General features: G+C 38.6%; 1 protein-coding gene and 1 long non-coding RNA gene across 2 annotated transcripts in view; both read right to left on the bottom strand.

The window, feature by feature from the left end:
• The window catches only part of afdna (afadin, adherens junction formation factor a), a 416,944-nt gene that overhangs the window by 287,431 nt on the left and 105,146 nt on the right, over window positions 1–24,367 (bottom strand). Inside the window, 1 exon segment of the mRNA XM_051924597.1 lies at window positions 8,604–8,799. Within this exon segment, the coding sequence (XP_051780557.1) occupies window positions 8,604–8,799 (196 nt within the window).
• LOC127527069 (uncharacterized) lies at window positions 15,255–15,496 on the bottom strand. The gene is made up of 2 exons (XR_007934437.1): window positions 15,439–15,496; window positions 15,255–15,391 (listed from the first exon to the last, which is right to left on the bottom strand). It is a non-coding gene; the product is annotated as an uncharacterized LOC127527069 (long non-coding RNA).

The raw sequence follows: 24,367 nt of genomic DNA, 5'->3' as shown, positions 1-24,367 counted from the left end.
TTACTGATCTTCTCACAACACTCTGTGCTACTTCTGCCAACATCATAATCTTAGGAGATATAAATATTCATGTTGACAATCCCACAGGTTATCTCACTGCTGATTTCCTTGAGCTGCTAGATTCTCTCAACCTACAACAACATGTTGATGTTCCCACACATTCTAGGGGTCACACTCTTGACTTGGTCATTTCAAACTGTGCCCCAATCAGGAATCTACAGGTATTTGATCTTGGTATTTCAGACCACAAAGTTGTGTCATTGGAGCTGCCCTTTTTCTCCTCCCGTATCAAACCAAAACGACAGATCTACTTCAGAAATCTGAAGAATATCAATGTGGATGCCTTGGCCTTGGACCTTACATTTCTCTCCTCTGACTTTATCAGCTCCCTCTCTGTTGCTGACCTTGTGGATTTTTACAACCAGTCCCTGAGCAGTCTCCTGGACTTCCACGCCCCTTTAACATCTAGGTCCGTCTCATTCTCGTGCTCAGCACCTTGGTATACCTGCGAGCTGCGAAAAAATGAAGGCGGCTGGGCGTGTCCTTGAGCGGCGGCTCAAGGCCTCTGGGCTGACTGTCCATAAACAGGCTTACAGAGAACACATGAGAGCGTATGCAGAAGCTCTGAAGGTTGCACGGTCCAAGTTTTATTCCACCATCATCAGAAATGGCTCCAGCAACCCTAAAAAACTTTTTTCAACCATAAATCATCTTGTCAAACCTCCTTTACCTGCCCATTCTGAGACCACTGATGACAGATGCAACATGTATATCAACTTTTTTAAACAAAAAGTTGATAATATCCGTTTACACCTCTCTACCAAGGATATCTTGCCCTTCCCAACTGTTGACTCATTGTCTGAGACCGTCCATCCTCTTTGCTCTTTCTCTGTTGCCACACGGGAAGAGGTGGAGGATGTCATCAGGAAAATGAAACCGTCTACTAGTTCCCTCACCCTTGCTGAGGGCCAACATTTCTGCCATCTCTCCACTTATCACCAGGATAATAAATCAGTCCCTCCTGGCTGGCCATATTCCTTCTGCACTAAAAACTGCTGTCATCAGACCTCTAATGAAAAATCCACCTTGGATCCTGAAGTTCTCTCCAATTATAGGCCCATCTCCAATCTTCCATTTCTCTCCAAAGTCCTGGAAAAAATAGTTGCAGCACAACTTCACGATCATCTCAAACTGAACAATCTGTTTGAAAAGTTTCAGTCTGGTTTTCGCCCTGGCCATAGCACTGAAACAGCCCTGGTCAGGGTCACCAATGATCTTCTGATGACGGCAGATACTGGTTCACCTTCACTACTTATCCTCCTTGACCTGACAGCTGTTTTTGACACAATAGACCATAACATCCTTCTTCACCGCCTGCAATACACTATTGGACTCTCAGGAATTGTTCTAAATTGGTTTACATCATACCTGACTGGCAGAACTGAGCATGTCGCCCTTGGCAGCGCAAAGTCCCACACCCACAACGTCGCCTGTGGTGTTCCACAGGGCTCTGTGCTGGGCCCTATCCTTTTTACTATCTACATGCTCCCCCTTGGAACTGTCATTGGCAGACATGGTTTATCGTTCCATTGCTATGCCGATGACACTCAGCTTTACCTCAGGACTACTCCCACCTCCTCTACTGCTCCTCTGCCAACATCTACATTGTCTACCTGCCTGGAGGAGATAGAGGCTTGGATGAGGCTCAATTTTCTTCAGTTGAACAGATCCAAAACAGAAGCCATCTTAGTTGGTACATCACATCATCTTTGCTCTTCTACCATCACCAGTATTACTTTCTCTGGCCAAAATATTCCTCTTTCCACATCTGTTACTAATTTGGGTGTTAGAATGGACTCCCAACTTACTTTTGACACCCACATCAAATATCTCTGTAAGTCATCTTTTTACCATCTCAAGAACATCGCCAAACTCCGCCCATTACTCACCCTGGCAGATGCAGAGAAGCTCGTCCATGCCTTTGTCTCTTCCAGGCTGGATTACTGTAATGCACTCCTCATTGGGATTCCTGGCAAGAGTATCCAGAGACTCCAGTATATTCAGAACAGCGCTGCCAGGATCCTGATGAGGGTGCGAAAGTATGATCACATCACCCCAATCCTGAAAACCCTTCACTGGCTCCCTGTTTCATTCAGAATAGAGTACAAGGTCTCCCTTCTTACCCATCAGTGCATTTATGGACATGCCCCTCTTTATCTACAGGAACTCCTTACCCCCCATAACTCCTTACGTTCCCTCCGCTCTGTACTCACTAACACTCTTCAAGTCCCCAGAACTAAGCTCAGCAGCATGGGTAACAGGGCGTTTTCATCGGTGGTGCCGAGGCTGTGGAATGCCCTCTCTGATTACCTGAGAGCCCCACAGTCGACTGAGGCCTTTAAGCGAAACCTAAAAACTCATCTTTTTAGAAAGTCATTTTGTTAAAGTATTTTGTAGACTCTTCTGTTCTTTTTTTTTATTTTATTATTCTATTTTTACTCTGTAGCACTTTGGGATTGCTAAAATATAAAGTGCAATATAAATAAAATTTATTATTATTATTATTATATGACAGCAACACTCATAACAATGACAACACAATTACATTGACAATCATGTTACGTTATTTTTAAAATGTTTCCTTTACTTTTTCATAACCTCTTTAACACACTACTTCTCCGCTGCGAAGCGCGGGTATTTTGCTAGTATATATATATATATATATATATATATATATATATATATATATACACACACACATCATATACAGATATATATTATACAGTGCATCCGGAAAGTATTCACAGCGCATCACTTTTTCCACATTTTGTTATGTTACAGCCTTATTCCAAAATGGATTCAATTCATTTTTTTCCTCGGAATTCTACACACAACACCCCATAATTACAACGTGAAAAAAGTTTACTTGAGGTTTTTGCAAATTTATTAACAATAAAAAAACTGAGAAATCACATGTACATAAGTATTTACAGCCTTTGCTCAATACTTTGTCTTTTTGAATATGATGCCACAAGCTATCCTTGGCCAGTTTCGCCCATTCCTCTTTGCAGCACCTCAGGCTCCATCAGGTTGGATGGGAAGCGTCGATGCACAGCCATTTTAAGATCTGTCCAGAGATGTTCAATCGGATTCAAGTCTGGGCTCTGGCTGGGGCACTCAAGGACATTCACAGAGTTGTCCTGAAGCCACTCCTTTGATATCTTGGCTGTGTGCTTAGGGGTCGTTGTCCTGCTGAAAGATGAACCGTCGCCCCAGTCTGAGGTCAAAAGCGCTCTGGAGCAGGTTTTCATCCAGGATGTCTCTGTACATTGCTGCAGTCATCTTTCCCTTTATCCTGACTAGTCTCCCAGTCCCTGCCACTGAAAAACATCCCCACAGCATGATGCTGCCACCACCATGCATCACTGTAGGGATGGTATTGGCCTGGTGATGAGCGGTGCCTGGTTTCCTCCAAATGTGACGCCTGGCATTCACACCAAAGAGTTCAATCTTTGTCTCATTAGACCAGAGCATTTTCTTTCTCATGGTCTGAGAGTCCTTCAGGTGCCATTTGGCAAACTCCAGGCGGGCTGCCATGTACCTTTTACTAAGGAGTGGCTTCCGTCTGGCCACTCTACCATACAGGCCTGATTGGTGGATTTCTGCAGAGATGGTTGTCCTTCTGGAAGGTTCTCCTCTCTCCACAGAGGACCTCTGGAGCTCTGACAGAGTGACCATCGGGTTCTTGGTCACCTCCCTGACTAAGGCCCTTCTCCCCCGATCGCTCAGTTTAGATGGCCGGCCAGCTCTAGGAAGAGTCCTGGTGGTTTCGAACTTCTTCAACTTACGGATGATGGAGACCACTGTGCTCATTGGGACCTTCAAAGCAGCAGAAATTTTTCTGTAACCTTCCCCAGAGTTGTGCCTCGAGACAATCCTGTCTTGGAGGTCTACAGACAATTCCTTTGACTTCATGCTTGTTTTGTGCTCTGGCATGAACTGTGAATTGTGGGACCTTATATAGACTAGAATTTACCACAGGTGGACTCCAATGAAGCTGCAGAAACATCTCAAGGATGATCAGGGGAAACAGGATGCACCTGAGCCCAATTTTGAGCTTCATGGCAAAGGCTGTGAATACTTATGTACATGTGCTTTCTCAATATTCTTTATTTTTAATAAATTTGCAAAAATCTCAAGTAAACTTTTTTCACACTGTCATTATGGGGTGTTGTGTGTAAAATTCTGAGGAAAAAAAATGAATTTAATCCATTTTGGAATAAGGCTGTAACATAACAAAATGTGGAAAAAGTGATGCGCTGTGAATACTTTCTGGATGCACTGTATATATATATATATATACAGATATATATATATATATATATATATATATACAGTAATCCCTCCTCCATCGCGGGGGTTGCGCTCCAGAGCCACCCGCGAAATAAGAAAATCCGCGAAGTAGAAACCATATGTTTATATGGTTATTTTTATATTGTCATGCTTGGGTCACAGATTTGCGCAGAAACACAGGAGGTTGTAGAGAGACAGGAACGTTATTCAAACACTGCAAACAAACATTTGTCTCTTTTTCAAAAGTTTAAACTGTGCTCCATGACAAGACAGAGATGACAGTTCCGTCTCACAATTAAAAGAATGCAAACATATCTTCCTCTTCAAGTCAGGAGCAGATGTCAGAGAGAGACAGAAAAAATGCAAACAAATCAATATGGCTGTTTAGCTTTTAAGTATGCGAAGCACCGCCGGTACAAAGCTGTTGAAGGCGGCAGCTCACACCCCCTCCGTCAGGAGCAGATAAAGAGAGAGAGAGAGACAGAGAGAGACAGAGTTTGTTTTTCAAGCACAAATCAATACGTGCCCTTCGAGCTTTTAAGTATGCGAAGCACTGTGCAGCATGTCGTTTCAGAAAGCAGCTGCACAAAAGATAGCAACTTGAAGATAATCTTTCAGCATTTTTAGACGAGCGTCCGTATCGTCTAGGTGTGCGAACAGCCCCCCTGCTCACACCCCCTACGTCAGGATCACAGAAAGTCAGCGCAAGAGAGAGAGAGAGAGAAAGTAAGCTGGGTAGCTTCTCAGCCATCTGCCAATAGCGTCCCTTGTATGAAATCAACTGGGCAAACCAACTGAGGAAGCATGTACCAGAAATTAAAAGACCCATTGTCTGCAGAAACCCGCGAAGCAGCGAAAAATCCGCAATATATATTTAAATATGCTTACATATAAAATCCGCGATGGAGTGAAGCCGCGAAAGGCGAAGCGCGATATAGCGAGGGATTACTGTATATGTATGTATATATATATATATATATATATATATATATATATATATACAGATATTATATATATATATATATACAGATATTTATATATATATACATATAATATATGTGCATATGTGTATATATATATATATATATATATATATATATATATATATATATATACACACACACATATATTATAATGTGTATATGTGTGTGTATATATATATATATATATATATATATATATATATATATATATATATATATGTAATATATGTATATGTATATATATATATATATATATATGACAGCAACACTCATAACAATGACAACACAATTACATTGACAATCATGTTACGTTATTTTTAAAATGCTTCCTTTACTTTTTCATAACCTCTTTAACACACTACTTCTCCGCTGCGAAGCGCGGGTATTTTGCTAGTTCTGATTATAAAAGAAAGTGAACTCCTTGAACTTGAAGTAAAATCAATATATAGGGGGTGTTGTAGACGAAATAATGGAAATAATGAATGTCAGAAGGAAAATCAAGATTGGGGGGGGGGAGGGTAGTACACAAAGTAATGTAAATCTCAAATAAGGAGTACATCTTGAAGCAACTAATGCCCAATTTCAAATGCAGGTGCAAAAGTGAGTTGTATTAGGCAACTCTAAATTGCCAATACATGGGCATTTGCACAAGTATAATCGGCACTTGGACTATGGTTAATGGTTAATTAATTTTATTTAAAATAGTGCTGCAACAATTGTCTCGGACTTCCTACAGAGCTCTTAATTTAATTTAGGGGTCTCAAAAAAGGATGAATGGATTAAATGTACAAAATGTTTACAGCAAAGCTTGAACATGGTGCAACAACTTTTGCTTTGGAATATTTCTGTAGAAAAGTTGGTCCTTTGACTGGAAATATTTTTCATATTTCAAAAAAATGTTTTAAAATTTTATCTCAATATTTTGCTTTTCTCAGAATGAGTTCCCATAAGGTTGTTACCCAGTTCCAGTCTCTTTACATTTTCTGGTTTTGTTTCTCCACACACTTGTAACAAGACTAATTTATTCCAATAGAAGTTGAAATTTTAGAATTAAAAATACGCTTTGTACATGTTTTAAGAACTTAGAGGTATGCTAAGCAAATCTACACAAGCCCTAAACCACAATGAGAAAAAATTACTGGAGCTTCTTAACTCAGCATACATACAGCATAACATCATATACATACAGTGGGGCAAAAAAGTATTTAGTCAGCCACCAATTGTGCAAGTTCTCCCTCTTAGAAAGATGAGAGAGGCCTGTAATTTTCATCATAGGCATACCTCAACTATGAGAGACAAAATGAGAAAAAAAAATCCAGAAAATCACATTGTCTGATTTTTAAAGAATTTATTTGCAAATTATGGTGGAAAATAAGTATTTGGTCACCTACAAACTAGCAAGATTTCTGGCTCTCACAGACCTGTAACTTCTTCTGTAAGAGGCTCCTCTGTCTTCCACTCGTTACCTGTATTAATGGCACCTGTTTGAACTCGTTATCAATATAAAAGACACCTGTCCACAACCTCAAATGGTCACACTCCAAACTCCACTATGGCCAAGACCAAAGAGCTGTCAAAGGACACCAGAAACAAAATTGTAGACCTGCACCAGGCTGGGAAGACTGAATCTGCAATAGGTAAGCAGCTTGGTGTGAAGAAATCAACTGTGGGAGCAATTATTAGAAAATGGAAGACATACAAGACCACTGATGATCTCCCTCGATCTGGGGCTCCATGCAAGATCTCACCCCGTGGGTTCAAAATGATCACAAGAACGGTGAGCAAAAATCCCAGAACCACACGGGGGGGACCTAGTGAATGACCTGCAGAGAGCTGGGACCAAAGTAACAAAGGCTACCATCAGTAACACACTACACCGCCAGGGACTCAAATCCTGCAGTGCCAGACGTGTCCCCCTGCTTAAGCCAGTACATGTGCAGGCCTGTCTGAACTTTGCTAGAGAGCATTTGGATGATCCAGAAGAGGACTGGGAGAATGTCATATGGTCAGATGAAACCAAAATAGAACTTTTTGGTAAAAACTCTACTCGTCGTGTTTGGAGGAGAAAGAATGCTGAGTTGCATCCAAAGAACACCATACCTACTGTAAAGCATGGGGGTGGAAACATCATGCTTTGGGGCTGTTTTCCTGCAAAGGGACCAGGACGACTGATCCGTGTAAAGGAAAGAATGAATGGGGCCATGTATCGTCATGTATCGTGAAAACCTCCTTCCATCAGCAAGGGCATTAAAGATGAAACGTGGCTGGGTCTTTCAGCATGACAATGATCCCAAACACACCACCCGGGTAACGAAGGAGTGGCTTCGTAACAAGCATTTCAAGGTCCTGGAGTGGCCTAGCCAGTCTCCAGATCTCAACCCCATACAAAATCTTTGGAGGGAGTTGAAAGTCCGTGTTGCCCAGCGACAGCCCCAAAACATCACTGATCTAGAGGAGATCTGCATGGAGGAATGGGCCAAAATACCAGCAACAGTGTGTGAAAACCTTGTGAAGACTTACAGAAAACGTTTGACCTCTGTCATTGCCAACAAAGGGTATATAACAAAGTATTGAGATGAACTTTTGTTACTGACCAAATACTTTTTTTCCACCATAATTTGTAAATAAATTCTTCAAAAATCAGACAATGTGATTTTCTGGATTTTTTTTTTTTTTCTCATTTTGTCTCTCATAGTTGAGGTATACCTATGATGAAAATTACAGGCCTCTCTCGTCTTTTTAAGTGGGAGAACTTGTACAATTGGTGGCTGACTAAATACTTCTTTGCCCCACTGTACATGAAACCTTGTCATACATACAAGATGATTACTTGTACAAAAAAAAAAAAATCTTGTACATACCAGTCATGTCATAAATTATACATAAAATATCAAAAATCTCTACTTATTCGCCAGTTTGAATTTTAATGCACTTCACAACCCGATGATCCATAACATTTAATCAATTTTTCCAAACCAGTTAAGCCAATACAGTATGTGTGTGTCTGTTCATTGTAAAGATAAAACATATGCTGATACAATAATTATGTTTTCAGTGCAACAGCAACAATTGCCCAGCTATGTACAGAGACAGAAATGATTTCATTTTGACAACACTAAGATTCGGTTAGAACAAAGCTGAACTTTAAACACGATGGAAATTAGACTTTTAAAAGCACTTTTTTTTGTTTTCAAAGAATTGAAAATCATGCATCAGACAAAGAAAGCAAATACAGAATTTCAGAAAGCCATTTCAGATAAAGCTTACCCCCACTGACATGAACTTCATATAGAGAGTATTTTGGAGATGAAAGCATCCTCATATCGGGTCGGAACTTTTCAGCCAGTGTTTCAATCACGTCCTGCGTGGTAGCTGTGCTGGATACTCTAATGCACTTGGTGGCGAAGTTGCCAGCAACTCGATCCTGGAAATAGAAGCGCATCACGCCATGGAATTCCAAGTCCTGGTGGGAAATGGGGAAAGATTTTAGAATTAAACATATCCAATACAAGATGTCATCCCTGCAGGTCACTGGTGCCAACTGACTTCTCAACTTAGTATAACATTAGTATTAAAAGGTCAAGTTATCTATATTACTAAACGACAGTTTAATTTATGCATGGACAGCGGACGCACCGCATGTGCACTGCGCCGCAGCGCCCCAGAGTCAAACCCAGCGGCTTCCCAGAGTCAGTAGGTGGCGCCCAAACAACACAACCTGTAAACTAAACTTGCTCTAATCCACTGTGCCAGCAGTCGGTGTCAGCAGAGGCAAAGGAGTCACGGCTACAAATGGAAAGAGCTCAACGATGTGTAATACAAAACCGAGCCCGTAGTTCCCAGAGTCAGTGCGTGGCGCCCAAACACCACAACCTGTAAACTACACCTGCTCTAATCCACTGTGCCAGCAGTCAGTGTGTGTAAGTTGGAGTATGCTTCCTAACAGTAAACGACTTCTACAGTGGTGTGAAAAACTATTTGCCCCCTTCCTGATTTCTTATTCTTTTGCATGTTTGTCACACAAAATGTTTCTGATCATCAAACACATTTAACCATTAGTCAAATATAACACAAGTAAACACAAAATGCAGTTTGTAAATGGTGGTTTTTATTATTTAGGGAGAAAAAAAAATCCAAACCAACATGGCCTTGTGTGAAAAAGTAATCGTCCCCTGAACCTAATAACTGGTTGGGCCACCCTTAGCAGCAATAACTGCAATCAAGCGTTTGCGATAACTTACAATGAGTCTTTTACAGCGCTCTGGAAGAATTTTGGCCCACTCATCTTTGCAAAATTGTTGTAATTCAGCTTTATTTGAGGGTTTTCTAGCATGAACCGCCTTTTTAAGGTCATGCCATAGCATCTCAATTGGATTCAGGTCAGGACTTTGACTAGGCCACTCCAAAGTCTTCATTTTGTTTTTCTTCAGCCATTCAGAGGTGGATTTGCTGGTGTGTTTTGGGTCATTGACCTGTTGCAGCACCCAAGATCGCTTCAGCTTGAGTTGACGAACAGATGGCCGGACATTCTCCTTCAGGATTTTTTGGTAGACAGTAGAATTCATGGTTCCATCTATCACAGCAAGCCTTCCAGGTCCTGAAGCAGCAAAACAACCCCAGACCATCACACTACCACCACCATATTTTACTGTTGGTATGATGTTCTTTTTCTGAAATGCTGTGTTCCTTTTACGCCAGATGTAACGGGACATTTGCCTTCCAAAAAGTTCTACTTTTGTCTCATCAGTCCACAAGGTATTTTCCCAAAAGTCTTGGCAATCATTGAGATGTTTCTTAGCAAAATTGAGACGAGCCCTAATGTTCTTTTTGCTTAACAGTGGTTTGCGTCTTGGAAATCTGCCATGCAGGCCGTTTTTGCCAAGTCTCTTTCTTATGGTGGAGTCGTGAACACTGACCTTAATTGAGGCAAGTGAGGCCTGCAGTTCTTTAGACGTTGTCCTGGGGTCTTTTGTGACCTCTCGGATGAGTCGTCTCTGCGCTCTTGGGGTAATTTTGGTCGGCCGGCCACTCCTGGGAAGGTTCACCACTGTTCCATGTTTTTGCCATTTGTGGATAATGGCTCTCACTGTGGTTCGCTGGAGTCCCAAAGCTTTAGAAATGGCTTTATAACCTTTACCAAACTGATAGATCTCAATTACTTCTGTTCTCATTTGTTCCTGAATTTCTTTGGATCTTGGCATGATGTCTAGCTTTTGAGGTGCTTTTGGTCTACTTCTCTGTGTCAGGCAGCTCCTATTTAAGTGATTTCTTGATTGAAACAGGTGTGGCAGTAATCAGGCCTGGGGGTGGCTACGGAAATTGAACTCAGGTGTGATACACCACAGTTAGGTTATTTTTTAACAAGGGGGCAATTACTTTTTCACACAGGGCCGTGTAGGTTTGGATTTTTTTTCTCCCTAAATAATAAAAACCATCATTTAAAAACTGCATTTTGTGTTTACTTGTGTTATATTTGACTAATGGTTAAATGTGTTTGATGATCAGAAACATTTTGTGTGACAAACATGCAAAAGAATAAGAAATCAGGAAGGGGGCAAATAGTTTTTCACACCACTGTACCTAACGACACAGCCACAGAACAACAAAGACGAGACCGCATGGATAAAAACAATACACGGAGGCTCCTACGACACGCTTCAGACACACCAGAAGCAAAGACGTCACGGCTCCACAATGAAAGAGCTCAACTAACGGAAATACAAAATGAGCCCGTATGGATAAACACAATGAACGAACGCGCCCACAACGTGCTTATAACACAGCAGAGGCAAAGGAGTCACGGCTCCAAATGGAAGGAGCTCAATGATTAGTAATACAAACACGAGCCCGTTTATTTAATTAAATGAAAACTTTACCATGGCTACAACCTGTAAACTAAACCTGGGGTAAAGCGTGCACGGCAGGTTGTACAGCCGCCCGAACGCGACCGCCCACACCACTGCATATACCACGTTCGTTTAGTAATGTAGCCCTCTATGCCTGGATACGCCACCATGGTCACTTCAGCACGCGAATCTGCTGCCGTCAGCAAACGATTTCTCGCTGACGACACAGCCATAGAAAAACAAAAAAGAGACTGCATGGATAAAAACAATAAACGATGGCGCCTACAACGCGCTTCTGAAACACCAGAACCAGATGAGTCACAGCTCCAAAAAGAAACCGCTTTAGTGCAAGTATGTTTATTTAATTAAATGAACTTTCCCAGGACGCACCCACCCTCCATGATATTTCATCCCTCCAAGTATCGGAGGGAACAGAAAGTGATTGCCATTCTTGGATTTGCGATTCTTTCGAGAATCGCGGGCTTGCTGGTAGAGGAGAAGCAGTAGCTGAAGTACAACAGTGTTTATTCAAATTTACACAAGGTTAACTAATTGTACATTGAAAAAAATTCAATAATTTTATTCTTATGATGTACACTTTCACTTGAGACAAATATCTAATACCAATAATAATTAATATACCAGTCCTCAACCACTGTTAAAGAAGAAAAGCTGTAGGTAGCCATCATAAAATTCTTAATAGATATTAATTTTTCAATTCATAATTGATCATTACAGGTTTCTTTAAGAACAAGTCAAGGTTTAGTCAGGCACTATTCAGGGTTTCTGGCCAGCATTTTCACAAACTGATTAATGGGTTCCAAGAGGCGGCCACCCAGCTTGGTACTAAACTCCCACAGCTCAATCAGGCAGCATGTTTGTGCTTTGCCTGGACAGTCTTTAAATACTGACAAATTTAGTCCTTTGTTTGAGGGAGGGTGTCGCTTCAAACTTGCACATTCAGCTGTCAGGCTCACTAATTGTGAACAAAGATTTGAACAAAAAGCACTGACTCTGAAGCAAGAAAGTGAAAACAGCTTTCTGTTTAATCCAGAGAGAGTGTGTAGCAAGCACTGTTCTCTCCAAGTATTTGAGGCTTCTTTAGTATTCAAAGCTAATTAAAAAATGGGAAGGTACGGAAACAACAGAAATCTAACAGGTGTGACAGGAAATGAGTTTGATAAAAATTTTAACTGTTCTTCTTCCAAGTGTGGTGTTATACTGTAGAAGAAATCAATCCACCATGATAAACTCTCGTACGAAATGTTGGAAATTAAACTGCCCAGTAGCTGAATCCTAAAGGATCTATACAAGCCTGGCTTTTAACAGAAACCTTCTTGTTACCATATGACTCAAAAGGGTCATTAAGGGTTGAAACAATGCAAAGAATGAGACCAGGACAAAGATCACTCACTATCAATCACTGGGCCTGATTCTGATTATGAGCATTCCAAGAACAAACAAAGTTAGAAAATGTACACATGGTGTACTATGCAGGTGTGTTTAATTTGAAAACTGGAACCCTTTAGCTTCCTCAAAGAGTATGTAATTATATTTTGTTTACTAAATATTTTTGTAACAATGTTAACAGAAATGCAATTACATGTGTTAGTAAACTATATTAAAGAACCTTTTTAACACTACTTTACATTAACACGTAGTTAAAAATGTAGCCAAAATAGACTTGTGGTGCCTCAATATAGCTTTAATAGACCACAAATTCGAATTTAAATTATGTAAAAATGGGACTTAACTGATGTCAAATTGTTAGTTCCTAGATGTATACAGTAAATACTGCCTAGCCAAAAAAGGTGTGGTTTAAATTTAACTAAGCAAGTACTTAAGAGCAAATGATTGGCTTATTTATTGCAGCCATTAATGTTTCAGATAGCAATAATTTGTTTAACTAACTGATGCAGTATGCATCTTCTCATTTCTTCAACAATAATGTTTGAAGACATTTTGCTAGCTCGTGGAAAAGATTTGACTACATTGTAGATAGGGCAAATTATTGGCTGGCATCAAGCAAATAAAAAAACAAAGGAAATTGCTGAAATTAATAGAACTGGTTTAAGAACTGTCCAACACGTTATTAAAATCTGGAAAGATGGTGGTGAACCATCAACTGGTGAAATATGGAAAATCTTGAATGATCATGAATGGACATCACTAAATCACCTAGTCTAATTGCAGAACATTGACAGCAGAATCCATGGATATGTTTAACATAAAAATTAAAGAGCATTTTGACTTGCACAGTGCAACAAGAACTTGCAGGATTGGGACTAAACAACTGTATGACCACAAGAAAACTACTTCTTAGCGAAACAAATAGGGGGAAAAAACAACATCAATTTGCTAGCGTGCACAAAAGATTGAACTGAGCAATGGAAAAAGTTCATGTGGTGTGATAAGCATATATTTATCCTGTTCCAGAGTGATGGACACATCAGGGTAAGAAAGAAGGAGCATGCAACGATGGACTCATCATGTGTGGTGCCCACGGTACAAGCCTCTGGAGGAAGTGTTACAATCTAGGGTTACTTCACTTGGTCTGATCTAGGCTTAACAACATTAATGCAGCAATTAAATAATGTCAGCAGAGTACCTGAATCTACTGAATGACAAGGATATTCCATTAATAATTATTTTTTATCCCTGACAGTTTAGGCATACTCAAGGATGATAATGCCAAGATTCATTGGGCTAAAGTGTGAAAGAGTGGTTCAGCAAGGATTAAGAATCACTTTCATACATGAATTGTCCACCACAGAGTTCTGAACTTAACCCCAATAGAAAGCCATCGGGATGTGGTGGACATGACTTTACTGTCATAAATTAGAGACCCAAAGCACATAAATCCCAATATGTTCAAAATGCTCTTCCAAAAATGCCTACCAGGGGGTGATTTACAGTCAAGTCCAGGCTACTAAGGAGGGCAAAAACAGTGTCTTATGTAAGAAAAAGAAAAAAAAGCAACCTCCAGAGCACAAAAGGCAAAGGAATTGCATGACAATAAGGCAATCCAAAGAAAACAAATGCAAACAAATTCCACAACAGATATTCAAAGACCAGTCACAAAATAGAGTGAAGATCAAAAATCCAAAGAATTATAAATTTTACAGATCTCACAAAAGCACAAGAACTCACCACCCGTATTTGTGTATTTGTGTACTATTTCAATACACAGACAAAACCAAAAATAAAAAAAGATGCACATAAACAACATAACATCAAAAATTACAAAAGAGACATAAAACTAAATTTTAACCCCAGTCAGGGGAGGAACCCTGGCTGAGACATGACATTTACAGAATGGTTCAACTCTCCCATTCTCAATGGGAAATCTTGGTGAAAACTTAAAGCTAACTTGGACAAAAAATAAATGTTGACATGTTGCATGAGCTTGTGACTAACTATAGTTTAAATTTCTTAAACTTGGCGTTTTTGACACACAAATGAACAGTTAATATCTGTTTAAATCTCAAGATAAAACTGTTGGCTGCGTTGGATCACAATGAAGAGAAGATATGGAGTTTTGCCAATAAATAATAGTGTCATGTCATGTAATTTTCTAACCTGTGTAATTAAAACCAGGGTCGCAGGGGGATGCTGGAACTCTATCTCAACTACCATATGGTGCAAGATATAAACAAACCCTGGACACGGTGCCAGTTCATTGCAGTGCAAACACACACAACCACACACAACACACTAGGGCCAATTTTCACCAATTCACCAAACCTGCCATGTCTTTGGAAACTACAGCAACCGGAGGAAACCACATAGACACGGGGAGAACATGCAAACTCCACTCAGGGAAGAGTCAGGACGCATACCCTGTTCTCACCTACTGCAAGGAAGCATCACTAACACTGCACCACCGTGCCACCTAAATAACAGTGTTAGAGAAATATTGAATCATTATATTGTGCAGATAATGCAGCTTTGAAGTATTTTATGTGTAGCTTACCGTACAGTAGATAGAGAACATGCATTTGTTCACTCTGTGCTTACAGAATGATGTTAACGTAATTCTTTTCCTCTTTCATTCATTTCTTGATAAGTAAAATTTGTTGTTGCTTTTTTTTTTTTTTTTTTAAACCCTAATATTTTACTTTTCACAGTTAACTCAATTAGCAAGATAAAAGGTTCCACTTGCATGAACACACCTCCCCTGGTGTTTGACTAAGTTGAATAAGAGATCCACTTTGCCCTCAGGAGTGGGTGTCAGATGAGTAAAAAGAGTAATACACACAAATTGAAGTAAATTTGAAAGAGTAAACTAATCCCTAATTCAGGTCATACAGAATGGTTATATGTTTTAAGATAGACAAGCTGGAAAATTAGGCAATTTACTTATTTACAAATTTACTTGAACAACAAGTGGGACAAAAAACAAAATATTCTGTCCACTGGATGCCAAGTTGTTTCATGTGGACAGACAGAAATGATGATTGCATTTGATCATGATGAAAAAAAAAAACATAGTAGGGAAAAATGAAATTAAAAAATGGAATAAATGAAAATTGTATAATATTAGTTCATGACCAATTTAAAAAGTCCCGATACTAAATGTAGTATCCCGAATCAATTATAAGAAGTAAGAAAAACCTATGCTTTTAAATCTCAAAGAAATAAGACATTACAGGATGTACATTAAGATTAACTTATTTAAAAAATATTTGGAAGAGTGCTATAACAAATAAAACTTCTCTTGTTCCAGCAGCTTGAATATGTGCCTGGTACTTTCTTTCCTGCCAGCCTTAAAAGCATATATTTCTTATGCTTTAATGAAACTGTAACAGTATTTAATTCATTAAAAAAACTAACACATGATGATCTGTAATGAAGCAACTGTGTAAAAGATTATCAAAAGAGGACTTAAGACAAATAATGAAAATCATGGTAGAATGAAAGACAGATGCCCAGCTGTCAGGGATGAGCTACAGTTTCTAATTTTGAAACTAGAACACTGGGATTTCTTTTAAAAAAACAGGTTATGGAAAAACTTCAACTAATACAGTATAGCAGAGACCAGGACGGCTGGTGTGCCTATTCTTTATGGAATCAGAAAAGAAAAAAAAAATTTTCAACCATCCATTTTCAAACGAGATTAATAAAATTAAGAATTTTGTGGGCCAAATACAACAGCACTAAGCAAAAATTAACACTGGTTGTATTTCAATTGAGCAGAGCAATTTAAGAAGATGTCACATTACACAACCTCTATTCATAGTGTATGTCAGACTTAATGAGTGTAGATGCTAATATTGTCACCAGAGCTAGTGGGCTTCATCCCCTGGTCGCTTCACTCGCCAACCCCTTCAATGACCCACCCCCAACCCCAGTCCAACGCCCGACGCACGACCCAGCGAGCACTTTACGCCGTTGTGAAAAAGAGACTGAACATACCCCATGGAGACGCGTCCGCTCCTCCGAAACCACGCTTAAACGGTGATACAATGAGAAACAAATAATTTTTTTTAAACAATTTTTAAATTGTTTGCTCAATCAGCTGTTGGCTTGCTGCTGCTCTTTTGCCATGTGATCTGCACTTCACTTGCCTACCCCTTCTTACCCCACCCCCACCACTACACACTGCCATGCCGTGTGATCTGAACTTCGCTCGCATACCAATTCCCCACCCATGTGCCGCTGTGACGAGTGTGGCTGAATGAGATCAGCTACTGGCTTGCTGCTGCCTTCATTCCGTGTGATCGGCATTTCGGGCAGCGCTTCGAACGTTTAAAAGCCTGTATAGCACCTGTCCTTTTGTCCTCAAACACTATGCTATCTCTTTTCACTTTTCTGTTATTTCACAGAGTAATATTTTCCATTTGTTTGTGCATATGTGATCTTTTCACTCAGATTTTTTGAAACTTTCTAATTTTCCCACTTCCATTATCTTTAACCTGTGTGTGTATCACGGGACATAATAATAATTCTTTGCATTTATATAGCGCTTTTCTCACTACTCAAAGTTCTCAGCAATTGCAGATTAAGGGCCTTGCTCAAGGGCCCAACAGAGAGAAGTCCCTATTGGCATTTACGGGATTCGAACCGGCAACCTTCCGATTGCCAGTGCAGATCCCTAGCCTCAGAGCCACCATTCCGCCCTATCAAAGGTTTGACATGACATGCCAGTCTCGCAGGATGTGAAAGTGTCTCTCTCCAAAAGGTCTCTCTTCCAAAGATCACGTCTCATCGCCAGAAAAAAGTCTTGTCCCAAGATTTTTTTATATAATGGAGAGACTAGAAATCCCTGAGAATGTCAAATTACCTGACTATGTGATGATGCTGCAGCACAGTTTTATAATTCCACAGTATCACATGTTCATCTCTTTTTCTGACAACTAATAATGTACTGCCTGAATGAGTAAAACGCTGTATTGAGGGATTCACTCAAAAATGAATGTGACATGGCCTTTAGATACACATTCCAACACATAGCCAATTTAGAGTTGCAAATTAATTCAATATGCATGTTCATAAGCTGTTGGAAGAAAGCCTTAGTATGAAGAAAAAAAGCCCTTGCAAGCACAGGAGAAAGTGAATAAGAATTTAATGCATCACAGTTACATAATCCAGCACCGCTTATACAATATACACTTAGGAAGTAATAAACTATCTTCTTTCATAGGAAGATCGGGACCTTTCAAATTTGCCTCTACCTTGATTTGCTCTCTACTCTATGTGAATTTCCCATTGGGATTAATAGAGTATCTATCTATCTATCTATCTATCTATCTACTCCATCCCCTCCGTTACTACTACTTTATTTCTGACGTCGCTAATCTTCTTTCATATCCCAGGATTGTTAATTGCCTTGCTAGATCCTCAGGTCTTGCTGTACTGATGGCAATAGTGTTTTATACTACACAACACTACCAAGCTACCCAATTTTTAAAATGGTACTATACCAGTATTATGAAAAATTCTGTAACATTACTACCATTGCTTGAAATGTACCAATATACTGGTACTGTTCCATTTCATCACGCTCAGAAGTCCACCATAAAAAGGACAGTCAATGTGAGATATGGCAGTACTTTGCTTTATAAGGCAAATGAAAAGGTTGAATCTGAAGATAACCATTTGCAAACAGGAACTGTATTATTTGTATTGGTATCATTTTGTTACACACATATTCAAAATTTTCTTTAATGAAGCTCATCTCTAAAGGACCTAATATTTGTACTTTTAATCTTCCTTTAATCATCCAAGTTACTAAGTTGGACAAATTTTTGTTGTCTAGATTTTGATCCCATCAAAGAAACAAAATATCTCTTGTTAATATTGAAGGTGTGCTTAGCACATAACCTACTTTAAATGTCCTGGTGAATTCTATTGGGCTAATGCTAATTGCTATACCTGGATGGGCGCCTAGGAATAGACTATCTTAGTGACTGTGATTTTTGATGCCCCTCAAGGGCTTGTAATTGGTCATTATTTGCATTTTTTAAGTGTTATCAGATTGACATGGTTGCACTTTAGCGCTATATAAATAAATGTGGTTTTTTTTGTTTGTTTTAACCCTAATGGCATCCAGCTTGACATGGAAAAATCTCCTGTGTTGTCCACACAAGCTAACTGCCTGTCTCAATAAAATTAAAGCCAGGATGAGGCACATATGCATCCATCAAACCAAACTAGCTTACTCCAGGTTCAGTTTTTCAACTAAATGTTAAGAAGACATAACCAATTCTTAGAACGTTCAAGCAAAACCCACAGAGCTTAATGAAACATAGCAAATTATCCTATTACCATGAAAAACTCAAAGAACAACTTGCTGTGGTGCAAATAAACATTCCCTGACTAAATGTGTTGCAATTAATAAAGTGAAGAAGTTGAAAAGAAAGCTTAGACTAGCAAATGTCATTCTGATGTTTTTTAGTGAATCATGTCATTTAGCAAAACCTCACCTGTTTGCTCCCAAATTGCTGTGTAATCAGGACAAGTACCATTAGTTTCAAATATCAATAAAATTTCCAATATTATGGATTATGTTTGATGCCCATATGTTGTTTATATTATTGAAATGCTACTTCTTTTATGACAGTCACTCATTTTTTTTCTATACTACTGTCTTAGCTTACTCTTTCAGCCTGCCATTTTGAGTTTGTCTGAATCTGCTAATGTGAGAGGTTACTTCCAGTCATGTAACAAGTGGGTGTCTGGGAAATATGCAAATGTGAATGTTCCAGTAGATTATCAAGTCTAATAAAAAGGTACTTCCTCTGTCAGCTAGCGTAATTTATGCAAGTCAAACTGGAAAAGGGTTTAAAAGCTAAATAAAAAAGTAAAATAAATAAATAAAGAGAGATAAGCAAATGGCAATAGCATTACTGGTTGCATAACAAACTGTAGATAATTATATTTCAATGTAATTCATTCATTAATGTACACATATCTCAGAATATATAGGTGTGCGCTCATACATGTATTCATACATTCCCTAAAAAATTTCTAAATTAAAGTGCATAATATAATAACTTTGTCAGTGAAGTTTGTTCTTTATATTTAGATCAAAAATAGGTTTTCCCATTTTCTTTAAAATCATTTAACATTTAGACACTTGTGTTCCTGGCACCTGCAGTGCACATTTATCAGAGAATGACAAACATCACATGTCACTGTGCCTCGTGTTCATTATTGTAAATTAACCTGTTTAAATTGTATATTAAAATATGCACAAGTGAAAAAATAATACAGTACACTTAATTTTATTCTTTTCATTCAATTTTTTTTCTAGGAAAATCTAATATCAAAACACACTAGCAAAAACAACACAATAGTTATCAGTAATTGGTCATCTCTGGTGCCAACATACTAATATATCATTATCGGTCTAAAATTGGACAATATACTTTTGTCTATGAAAATGTTGTGTACATTTAATAATAGTTTATTTAAATAGTGCTACTCCGCAGATAAACACAAACAATATTCACAGAAAACACTAAATGAAATTAAACACAAGACACATACCACTTTCAATTAGAATCAGTGACAATAAATCAGAACACAAATACAAAATATACAAAATACTACATGAAAACCTTAAACAAATGACATAATTTTTGATACAACTGCAAATGATCCTGAGCACACGGACCCAGAAGGTAAACTGAAAGAAGTGTCAAAATATCAGGGTTAAGTTAAAAAGCCTTCCTGAACAAATGGGTTTTAAGTTGTTTTTAAAAGAATGAATTTAGTCAGCTGATCTCATTAATTTAGGAAGGTTGCTCCAAAGACTGGGAGTAATACAGCTGAAGGCTCTGTCACCCACAGAGCACAGGTTACTTTTGGGCACAACGAGATTACCGAAATCGGTGCAACGTAGTAGGTGAACAGGAGCATAGTGATGGCGGAGGTTAATGATGTAATCAGTACAAGGCCATTAAAGCTGCATAGATTAGTAAAAGAATGTTATATTTTATTACAAAAAAAAACACAGTGAGCCAGTGAAGGTGAAGCAGGATGGGTGTTATGTGCTCACTGTTGCAGGTCTGTGTAAGGACACTTGCTGATACTAAGACTGTAACGTGTTTTAACAATTAACACTATGTAAAACTATTCAAAATATAATCTATAGTATTCAATATTTAAAACAACAAATATGACAAAGGCACATGGTTAAGCCTAAAATGAAGCTCTGCCTCAGCAACCATCACACTTTATATGTTAACTTTTTTACTCCTATACTTGATATACTAAAAGCCTTTATCTTTATCCATACCTTCCTACACAAAAAGGCCATTCACTTAGAAATGTTAGCAATTTATTTTTGAAAAAGCTTTTCTGAGCTGTTCCCATGCCTCATGAATCACAAACCTGCCTACCTCGTTTAAAGGAATTAAAGAGATGACCCAGGAATGCTTTGAAGTGCAATGTGCCCAATCTATTAAGTTACTTGGACACATAAAGATTAGCTCCCTGTGGACAAGGGCAGCACAAACCACAAATGTTTATTGCTTTTGACTCTAATACATACAAATAAACTTGCATTGGCCCCTAACAGCTGGGTAAAAGGCTAAGACATAACTGACCAGGATTAAAACACACTACACTTCCAGGAGGCAAGTGTTGTTTGCAAAGCAGCTAAAAATAAAATAAGCCTACATGGCTGCCAATACTGTATGTCATATTTAAATATTGGTCATTACAAAATAAATACACACTCGCTGAGTGAGCCAGTATAATTCTAAAGTGGGTTTCACCCAGCATCAAAAAATCTGGGAAGACTGAGCAATATATTAAAAGAGATACCTGGGACGATTCTGTGCTTCCAACATAAATGCAATCTCAAAACAACCGTGTACATAAATTTGGTTTCTTTTTACACACACAAATTTGGCTGTTTTTTTGTAAGCAAAATATTCCCTGCATATATGTGTGGAAATCAAGTATGACCTAGCTAGGCTAAAATCTGCTCAAATAATTATAATGGAGATAATTTATATAGCACACTTTTAACAGACATTGTAGTTCATTACTTTCTCAGCTCATGTCCTCATATGTAGCCTTCCCTTTTAGAATAGTTTGTTTCTGCTCTTAAACCTGAAAAACCTGTTCTCCAAGCAACAAGTTAATGTAGAATTCCTTTCCTGCTGCCTCAGAACATTGGCAGGATGCGAAGATGAGTTTTTGGCAAACAGGGCTCACATATGGTGTAATGCATTGTCAGCTAGGGTGGGTCTTTTACTAAGGATTTCAGAACACACTTCCTCTTTAAAGCTTTGCATAAATCATTCTACTGTTGCCCGGTGCAGAAAAAGTTGATTAAATTTGTCTCACAGTTTTTATCATACACATCCACTCACTTTAGTGCATTTGGAGGACCTCAGCAGGGCTATTTTAAGTTTAAACATGCACAGATTTTCATCATAAGCTCCAAACTCATCCTAAGGCTGGCTGGGACAAAACAAATCAGAAATATGCAATAACCCAGGATGTAAATTAACAGCTACTGAGCAAAGGATGTTCATTTATGCCAAATGTTTGGGAATCAGCAGAAACTATTTTTAAGATATACAATCATGATTGGTTTACTGATCATTTCCTGGTCTAGATAGACACAGTAGTTTGAGACAAGGTCAGGGTTACAAGATCAATGTGATGTACCATGGATTGAAAAAGTTTTCAGACCCCTTCACTTTTTCTATGTTGCACCCTTGTGCTAAAATAATTTAAACAATTTTTCTTCACATCAAGCAACACTCAGGATTTTAGACATTTTTGCAATTTTCTTAAAATAAAAAAACTGAAATTATACATTGATGAAAGTATTCAGACACTTTACACAGTACTTAGTTGAAGTACCTCAGAAATTGATTATGGCCTGGAGTCTTCTTGGGTATGATCTGCCATTCTTCTCTGCACTGGATGAAGACTGTCAGTAGACAGGTATTTTTATGCCTTTTCAGAGATGTTCGATTGGGTTCAAGTTCAGGCTCTGGCAGGGCCACTCAAGAATATTCACAGAGTTGACCCTAAGCTATTTGTATGTTGTCTTGGCTTGGTGCTCAGGGTCATTGTCCTGTTGAAAGGTAAACCTTTAGCCCAGTGCAATCTGAAGAAGGTTTTAATTAAGGATAACTCTGTACTTTAGTCCATTCAGCTTTCTCATAACCTTGTGTAGTTACCCAGTCTCTGCTACTGAAGAACAATTCAATAGTATGATGTTGTTGCCACCATGCTTCACCTTAGGAAAAGTATTGCACAAGTGACTAGCACTGCCTGGTCTCCTTCAGACATGATATGACCTTGTCTTCATCAAACCAGAGAATCTTGTGTCTTGTAATCTGAGAGTGTCTTTTTGCAACATGTACATTGGGCTTCCAAGTGTCTTTTATGGAGGACAAGCTTTTTGTCTTGCCACTCTGTCATAAAGCCCACAACGATGGAGAGCTGCAGTGATGTGCACCTTCTGGAAATTTAACCCATCTCCATACAGGTTCTCTGGAGGTCAGCCAGAGTAATTACTACATCTTGGTCACCTCTCTTACCATGGCCATTCTCCTCCGGCTCGGTTTGGCTAGGTGGCCAGCTCTGGAAAGAGTTGTGGTTGTTTGTCTAATGTCTAATTATTAACCTGTTTCTTTTGGTATACTGTAGTAGATTATTCTGGGCAAACACACTATGAACTCAAGACTTAAAAAAATCAATTGCTAGTTTTGTGCAAATGAACAGCATGTTACTTGAGTGACAATTATTGCTTAATTAAGCTTTACAGCAAAATTTATTATAAGGCACATTATCTAATTCTAAATTGTTACTCTTTAACAGAGTTATTTTCCTATCTCCTTCTTAAAAAAAAAAACAAAAACAGTTCAATCTGAGCAAAGAGATTGTATTAAAGTTTTAACCCCTTCCATTTAAACAAATCCCTGTTATTAGGCAAATACAAGAAAACAAAAAAATGTAACTGACGAAGATGACTTGGGGCAACTCAAATTGAAGACAATCAATGAGGTATTTGATTGGATTGAATGAAGCCTAATATTGGGGTTGATAAGTTAAAATGATTGCAAATGTTCAATAAAAATAAAATCAGTGTTTTGCACCAGATTAGGTGACATAAGTAAGTAAGTAGTCAGAACTGAACATAAAGAGTTTGGCTGTAAAGCATTAGGCTCTGCCCACCAGGCAATAATGCCTGAATTACTTTACAAAGCCCTGTACATAACATTAAACTTCTTATATTATCACTAAAGATTTACTGACTTAAACATCACTTAGAGAAGAAAACATTAATGCTACAAGGCCAAGTCCCCTATTCTCTAATACATCTCAGAAAAACAAACATAGTTGGAATGTTTGAAAAACTGCACACTTAGAACAAAAGCAAATGTATGAAATGTAAATCTTCCTATTCATATCAGCAACTGTTTAATAACTCCTTAATTCAGTGCTTCGCAACCGGTGTGCCACGGCACACTGGTGTGCCTTGAGCCGATACAGGTGTGACGCGGTCAAATAAGACAATTTTCTAACTAAATAATATTTCAATGGTCCTCCTTAGAAACACAATAACGAGAATACGTGCAATGAAATATTCGCGTAAATAGCCTTTTAAAGGTTTCATAATTTTATGTGTCATTTCTCTGAAATAATAAATCCCATCGCCTGGCGCCTACGACGTAGGCCCTACGTAGTCACCAGACAACTCCGTAGTATGCT

Source organism: Erpetoichthys calabaricus, chromosome 3 (genome assembly GCF_900747795.2).
Source record: "Erpetoichthys calabaricus chromosome 3, fErpCal1.3, whole genome shotgun sequence".
Classification (NCBI taxonomy): Eukaryota; Metazoa; Chordata; class Cladistia; order Polypteriformes; family Polypteridae; genus Erpetoichthys; species Erpetoichthys calabaricus.
Note: the sequence above shows the minus strand (reverse complement) of the source record. Positions and strands in the feature narration are given on the sequence as shown.